Source organism: Trypanosoma grayi (assembly GCF_000691245.1).
Source record: "Trypanosoma grayi strain ANR4 Tgr_640_V1, whole genome shotgun sequence".
NCBI classification, from domain to species: domain Eukaryota; phylum Euglenozoa; class Kinetoplastea; order Trypanosomatida; family Trypanosomatidae; genus Trypanosoma; species Trypanosoma grayi.
Window position 1 is genome coordinate 1 of NW_008826259.1, and position 7,136 is coordinate 7,136.

Sequence of the window (7,136 nt, forward strand, 5' to 3'; positions counted from 1 at the left end):
TGCTGCGACTACTACTACTACTCCTGCTGGTGCTGACCGTTCTGCAACGCGACCGCTGTACCGCCGCGGCTCAACAGCCGTGCGGCCCCCTATTGTGCTGCCGCCGAGCACAGCCGGGAAGGGTGACTGCGGGCAGCAAAACGCCGAACACCTCTCCGGCCTTCTCTCCGCGCTGACGGAGGACACTGCGCACTTCGCCGCGTCGCGTGAGAAGACGCAGGCGGATGTGCAAGAGCTGCGCGAGCAGTTACGCACCCATCAGGCGGAGACAGCACGCCTGCTGCAGGCGAACATTGGTCTCGAGATGCAGCGGGCGCAGCTGTTGGTGCAGCGCGACGCGCAGGTGGAAAAGCTGCGCGCAGGCGCCATTATGCGCCGCTCCCACGAGACAGTGCGGGACGTGGACGTGCTGCTGCTCAACGCCGAGCTCAGCCGCACGCTGGAGATGCTGCAGGAGCAGTACAAGAAGCGTTCCGCCGAGACGGAGCAGGTGCGGGAGTCTGTGCAGGACTTCAGGCGCAAGATTCAGGAGCAGGACAGGTTGCTGACGCAGGTGCGGGAGTACTGGCGCCGCAACGCGGCGGCTCTGATGCGCATGAAGAACGAAAGCAGCTGGCGCACAACGCATGCCTTGAACTCCTCCAGCGTTGCCGGGAATAGCAGCACATGGAGCGGGTACACCCCTAACGCCACGTGGCGAGCGGCGGTCAGCAGCACCGCGCGCCCACATCACATAGCACTGCAGCCGTCGTCGCCGAAGCAGCAGCAGCAGCAACCAGGACAACAGCAAGAATCGGCGAGCGGCACGGCGGTGGAGATGTGGGAACGCTACCAGCCGATCCATGCGCTCGGTCTAGTGAGGCCGGAAGAGGTGGCGGAGTTCATATACAGTGTCTTTGAAGAGATCGCAGTGGGGACGCCTGTAAGATTGTGCGTAGAGGAGTAGCCGTGATCGCGGAGTGGGGGGGTGGGGTTACTGTTGCTGTTGTCTCTCTTTGTGGGTGTGTGCGAGTGTGAGTGTGGTTACGGGTGGGCGGTGTACATGCTGCGAGTCTGTCGGAGGTGTCGACAATGTACGTTGAATGTAGAGAAACTGATTTCGTTAATGTGGCACCCTTCCTGGTGCTACCGCTGCTGCTGCTGCTGCTGTTGTTGGTGTGGTTGCTGTTGTCGTTGTGTGTGTGTGTGTGTGTGTGTGGGCGGAGAGAGGTTTCAGTCAACGGGGCCCTGCAAGCGCAGACATGGCCCCCCAGCATCTCCTTTACGCAGGCACACGGACATATATGCATAGATATATACATATACGCACACACATACGTCAGTCATGACGAGTGTGGGAGCGGGCGTGCGATGCGTGTAGAAGTGGGTTGCCCCGTATTGTGGTTAGTATTACACGATTGATTGATTGATTCTTTTTTCCGTTATTTTTCACATATATATATATATATCTTTCACGCAGGCGCACATTAAGAAGCACATAGCACACACACACACACATATATATATTAGAGGTATATATTGCCGTGGAAACGATGCGTAGAGGCGCCTCCCGCCCGTCAACGCGTGGTCCCAGCAACAGCAACGGCGGCAGCACTCCTATGAAAGGGCGGCGTGGTCGAGGCCGGCTGTTGCGCCGTGGTGTTATGCTTACTATCACCGTAGCTGTGTGTCTGGTGGTGGCTACATGGTTCTGGCCGCAGCAGAAGCAGAAGCAGCCACAAGGTGATGTACACATAGAAGATGCCGCTCTGGTTGTGGAGGGGCCGTGGGGACGCGCAACACGGCGTCCGCCCTACGCACAGCTGCAGCCTCGCACCCAACTGACACTGCAACCCACAAAGGACAGGGATGCTACTGCCGGGGATGCTCAGTCTTCTAACGTGGCGGATGTCTTGTCGTCGCTCGCAGTGCTTCTCCCGCCAACGCAGCATCACGAAGCAATCATGCGGAAGATTAACAGAGTGCTGAGTTTTGGTACACGAGTGGCCGGCTCCTTTTCGCCGGGACACCGCAAGATGTTAGAGTTCCTCGTGGCGGAGGGCCAGTGGCTACCGCCACGCGAGGCGCTCTTCAGCACGGCTGCTGTTGCGGAGTTTCCGGCGTTTTACTGGGAGCTGGAGTGGGACAACTTCACGAGTGCGACGCCGTTGGGGGAGCGGCAGTTCTCTAATGTTGTGTTTCACTTCAATGGCGGCAGCGCTTTTCGGCAGCGGAGCAAGGATAAAGCAGGAACGCGGAAAGAGAAGCTGTCGAAGCAGCGTCCTTCGTTCGCCGCTGCGGGTGGCCGCAAGCTGGCCGGAGAGCAGCTTGAACACGTTGTGCTGGCGGCGCACTGGGACAGCAAGCACTACACAGGTTTTGACTTCCTTGGTGCCTGCGACTCTGCTGTCCCTGTCGTGTACCTGCTGGAAACGATGCGGCTCATTGCGGTCCTCGCAGACACAGCCGCCGTCATGACAGCGGCAGCAGAAGCATCCAAAGCTGTGGAGAGTGGCGACGTTTGCAGACGTTTACGTGATGCGCTCTCGCCGGCGTATAGGGCAGTGCTGCGCTATCACTACGCCGACGATGCGGAGACCATCAACTGCCTTCATGGAGGATCAGCGGGAGACGGAAGAGAATGGGTACGTAATGCCTCGTCTGGCGTCCATGGCGGCGAGTGGCTGCGGCTGCTGCACCTTGTAATGCACCTCCCCGCCATCACGGTGGTGTTTTTTGATGGTGAGGAGGCGTTTGTTGAATGGCGCGGCACTGATCACACGTACGGCTCGCGGCATTTGGCACAACGGTGGAAAGCGGCGCGATCATGGTCTGCCACAGCTGCTGCGGAAGACGCGCCGTCGCGCTTCGACTTCATCGATCTCTTCGTGCTGTACGATCTCATGGGGACCCCTGGCACGCAGTTTCACAATTACTTCCCCGATCAGAGCGGTATGGCGTTCGCGCTACTCGCGGAGGTAGAGCAGTCGCACCGCGTGCGCGCGGAGCGGCTACTGCGCCTGGAGCTGCAGGCACGAGAAGAAGGACGCACCTGTACGCCACACCTGCCAGAGCTGTGGTGTCGCCACGGGCCTCCGCACGACATGTACACGCTGTACGGTCTGGCGCGTGTGTTTGGCCCGCTGCAGCACCGCACCGATCTCGCGCAATTGTGGGTCCCACCGACTCCTGGCGGAAGTAGCAGCAGCAGCAGCAACAATAACAACATTTTCTTTCCCTTCTGGCAGAAGTCAGCGCAGGGACCGACGCTGCAGGCGAGTTTTGGTGTGGAGGACGATCATATTCACTGGATGGAAACGCAGCGCGTGCTGCATGTGATTCCCCTGCCGTTCCCGCCTTCGTGGCACACCGCGCGGGACGACGGCTCTGAACTCGACGGTGGCACCATAGTGGATCTCTTTCGCGTGTTGGTGGAGTTTACCTTGCGGCTTGGCGAAGGGTGGTGGGCAAATACAGGAGCGGATAGGAGAAAACACGATATGGGGTGATGAAGGGGGGCGGCGGAGTTAAAAGGGCACCTGAAAAATCCCATGCATTTTGGCAGCATGACGTTGTGCAACACTCGTTTCGCATCAAGAGAGAAGGCTTGGAGAACGCTGTGTTGCTTTTGTTCTTTTGTTTTTGTTTTTTTGTCGATGATGTTTTTTTTCTTTTTTGTTATTGTTCGTGTTTTCGATTCTCCTGCTGCTGCTGTTATTGTTCTACGCACACTCATTACTCGCACAACATTCCTATTCACTTCCCTTCTGCGGCAATGGTGAGTGAGTTGAGTGTGCTGCCGAGTGGGCGGCGTAGGCGTGGGGGTGTTCGCGATTTGTTTGTGAGTGGAGGGGGGGGCTTCGTCGCATCTCTGCCCCCATTGCCTCAACGTGTGCTGGCTGTCACCAAGCGCAGTTGGTCTAGTGGTAGAATTCTCGCCTGCCACGCGGGAGGCCCGGGTTCGATTCCCGGACTGCGCAACCCTTTTTTTTCCCTCTCCTCTCCTCCCCTCCCCATTGGAGGATCTCCATGGAGAGATGGAGGCCCTCGTGGTGCTCTGACAGTTACGAACCACACCTTTCGCTCCTTGGCCGCCTTCGTCCTCTTGGGACATCTCGGATGTTGGTGACGGCCCCTGCCGAGCTAGGATGCCGGTGCTGCTCTCCACCAGTCATAATATATGCTAACGTCTATATATATATATATATACGTGTGATGCTGTATCTTATCTTCCCTCCCCACCACCACCCCCCCTTCTTGTGCCGCCCCCTCGTGCCGTTGAGAATGTGTGACTTGGTTAAACAGGGGAAGGTGGAAAGGAGGAAAACGCTTTAGAATATACACATAAAGAGATAAAAGAGAGATTGAGATATGCTGCGGTGCGTATCGGCTGTGCGTTTGTGCAGCTGCAGGCCCTCGTTGGCGTATGACCGTCTGGTTGGCACCGGCTCCATCACGCGCGATGAGCGACAGGTGGCCACTTTGCCGGTGTTTGATCGGCTCTACAATGACCTTGTGGCATACCTGCAGAGTAGTGGCCGTTCGCAGCCGCGGCAAGTGGAGTTGCGGCCGCCGAACCGTCTTGGTGTAGTGCCGTCTTTTTTCCTGCGCCGCGAGCAGGAAGAGAAGGTGCGTCGGGCAATGGATGAGATTGGTGGAGGCAGCGGCGACAACAACGCCGTGTATCACCCCCTATCGCGTGTGAAGGGGTTGTATGTGTATGGCGGCGTTGGCTGCGGCAAGACGATGCTGATGGATTTGCTTTACAACAATGCCCCAGCGTCCATTAAGAAGCGTCGTGTGCATTTTCATCACTTCATGCTGGATGTGCAGAGGACGTCGCATGAAATTCAGTATGTCTCAAAGGGCAGTCGTGGTCAGCAGTCGCGGCGTACGCCGGACGCGTCGGTGAACCTCTTTGATGAGGTGGCGCAGAGGCTCATCAGTGAAGTTGAGTTGCTGTGCTTTGACGAAGTAGCCGTGTCGGATGTGGCACACGCGATGATCCTGCGCCGTCTCTTTCACGCCTTCTACAAGATGGGTCTAGTCGTTGTGTTCACATCAAACCGGAAGCCGGATGATTTGTACCTAGACGGTCTCAACCGCGAGAGCTTCCTTCCGTTCATTGAACTGCTAAAGCGGCAGTGTGTGGTACATGACATGCACAGCGGCACTGACCACCGCCTAGGCGGTAGTGACGCGCAGACATATCTCTTTCCTGTCACACCGGCGAACACTGAAACGTTCAATAACACATTCCTGCAACTGTGCAAGGGCATGCCGACGGAGGAACGGGTGCTGCGCGTGTTTGGCCGTGATGTGCGTATACCGGCCGCCTGTGGTGGCATCTGCCGCTTCCACTTTTCGGAAATCTGCGGCGATGCCCTGTCGAGTGCAGACTATGAGGTGATTGCCAAGACTTTTCACACCGTATTCATCGAAGGTGTCCCGCGATTCACGTACGACAACTCAGACGTTAAAAGCCGCTTCCTCCTCGTTATCGATGCGCTTTACGAGTTCCACTGCAAGGCCGTTGTGTACGCGCAAGTGGAGCAGTTGCAACTCCAGGAGAGTAAAGAGGAGTATGACGCGGCGCATGAGCACCTCGAAGGGAACGAAGCAGCGGCTCTGCGTATTGCGAAACTCACGGATTATGAGCGTGAGATGGGTGTACGCTTGGTGTGTGAAACCGACGCGTCGTTTCAGATGGAGCGCTGCATCTCTCGGCTAATTGAGATGAGCTCCCGCGAGTACCTTGAGAGCCCGCACCGCCACGTGGATGTGACGTTGAGTACGGAGTAGCCGCATTGAGTCATTAAGAGCAGGGTGCGGATGAGCCTGCGTGGATGTGTCTGTGCATATCTGTGTAACGACAGGTGGTTTGATATTTATTTTTGTGAACAAACAAAAAATCACCATGCGACGGCTGTATTCTATCCGGCTCTCTCTCCCTCTCTCTCTCTATATATATATATGTATATGTATCTACACATACATTTTCATTTGGTCTCCCTCTCTTGAAGACTCAAACCCCGCATCCCGGGCTGCCCTCTGCGTCGGTTACGTGCAGCTGCTGGATGAATGCGTCGCGGCGCACTTCCCTTTGTGTGTCTGTCTGTGTCTGTGTGTGCGCACGCATGCATGCCCACGTCCCCTTTGCTTGCCTCTCTATATGTCTTTCTTCCTCGCGTGCGCCTCTCTCTTTCTCTCTCTCTCTGTGTGTGTGTGTGTGTGTGTATGTGTACGTACGTTTTCGTGTCTCTGCGGGCAGAGATAGAGAAAGAGAGACAACTAGCGGAGATTGGGTGTATTCAGGCGTCTGGTGTTGACGATACGCTCGTCTCTTGGCAATTGGATTTTACGAGTGAGCAACGCACAACATATTTAGCAAAAATATTTCAACAGGGAGCCGCCCCATCTACCTACCACGAGCAGAAGGAAAGCAAAGGCCAATCACAGCGCAAGGCAGTTGAGGGGATGATTATGATGACGAGAGGGCGGGAGTCGGCGTGGACGATCACCATCACCAGCGCGTACTTCTTCTGTCTCCTCCTCCCCCTCCTCCTCGGCCTCCACTGTGTTCATGGCGCCATCGCAGACAATACCGAGCAGCAGCAGCAGCAGGATCTCCCCGAGAGCCTTATCCGTGGCCCACTGCTGCACGAACATTCCTTCGCCGCGCCCATCGTCACGGACTGGTGGGAGGAGGGCGTACCGCACTTCATGATTGGCGGGTCGGCTGTGGCCAATGAAAAGTTTATTCGTCTCACAACGAACAACTTAGGCACGCACGGCTTCGCTTTCAACACGGCGCCGTGTGACCACCCGTCGTGGGAGGTGCGGATGCGTTTCTCCGTCCGTACGCCAATCCCTGTGGCGCGGAAAAGCATGCAGCAGAATCAGGGGCGGCAGCAGCAGCAAGAAGACGAGGAGGATGAGTATCAGGGCGGCGAGGGCATGGCGCTGTGGTACCTCGAGCGGCCGATCGGTGACGACCACCAGCATGTGCCCAAGTACAGCAAGCCTATTAATCCTGACGAGGCGGAGCGAGAGCAGCTGCAGCATGAGCCCGCAAATATCGCCGATGTTCTTCTTCGCCACGCTGACGTTGACGACGACGACGATGATGATGATGATGACGACGATGACGAGGATGA

The 7,136-nt window shown here is 56.8% G+C and overlaps 4 protein-coding genes and 1 non-coding gene across 5 annotated transcripts in view; all 5 read left to right on the forward strand.

Moving 5' to 3' along the window:
• Positions 1-304: 304 nt before the first annotated feature.
• Positions 305-946, forward strand: DQ04_06401000 (hypothetical protein; the record flags this gene model as incomplete). Its single annotated transcript, XM_009314678.1, has 1 exon — positions 305-946. One exon carries the CDS (start codon positions 305-307, stop codon positions 944-946), a length of 642 nt encoding a protein of 213 aa, XP_009312953.1.
• Positions 947-1,532: 586 nt separating this feature from the next.
• On the forward strand, positions 1,533-3,488 carry DQ04_06401010 (glutaminyl cyclase; the record flags this gene model as incomplete). Its single annotated transcript, XM_009314679.1, has 1 exon — positions 1,533-3,488. The coding sequence occupies one exon, from the start codon at positions 1,533-1,535 to the stop codon at positions 3,486-3,488; it is 1,956 nt and encodes a 651-aa protein (XP_009312954.1).
• Positions 3,489-3,888: 400 nt separating this feature from the next.
• DQ04_tRNA027 lies at positions 3,889-3,959 on the forward strand (the record flags this gene model as incomplete). The annotated part of the gene is made up of 1 exon: positions 3,889-3,959. It is a non-coding gene; the product is annotated as a tRNA-Gly (tRNA).
• Positions 3,960-4,350: 391 nt separating this feature from the next.
• On the forward strand, positions 4,351-5,781 carry DQ04_06401020 (ATPase; the record flags this gene model as incomplete). Its single annotated transcript, XM_009314680.1, has 1 exon — positions 4,351-5,781. The coding sequence occupies one exon, from the start codon at positions 4,351-4,353 to the stop codon at positions 5,779-5,781; it is 1,431 nt and encodes a 476-aa protein (XP_009312955.1).
• A 675-nt stretch (positions 5,782-6,456) lies between these two features.
• Positions 6,457-7,136, forward strand: part of DQ04_06401030 (hypothetical protein) — a gene marked incomplete at both ends in the record, with an annotated part of 1,671 nt that continues 991 nt past the window's right edge. Inside the window, one exon of the mRNA XM_009314681.1 lies at positions 6,457-7,136. This exon is cut by the window's right edge and continues 991 nt beyond it. Within this exon, the coding sequence (XP_009312956.1) occupies positions 6,457-7,136 (680 nt within the window).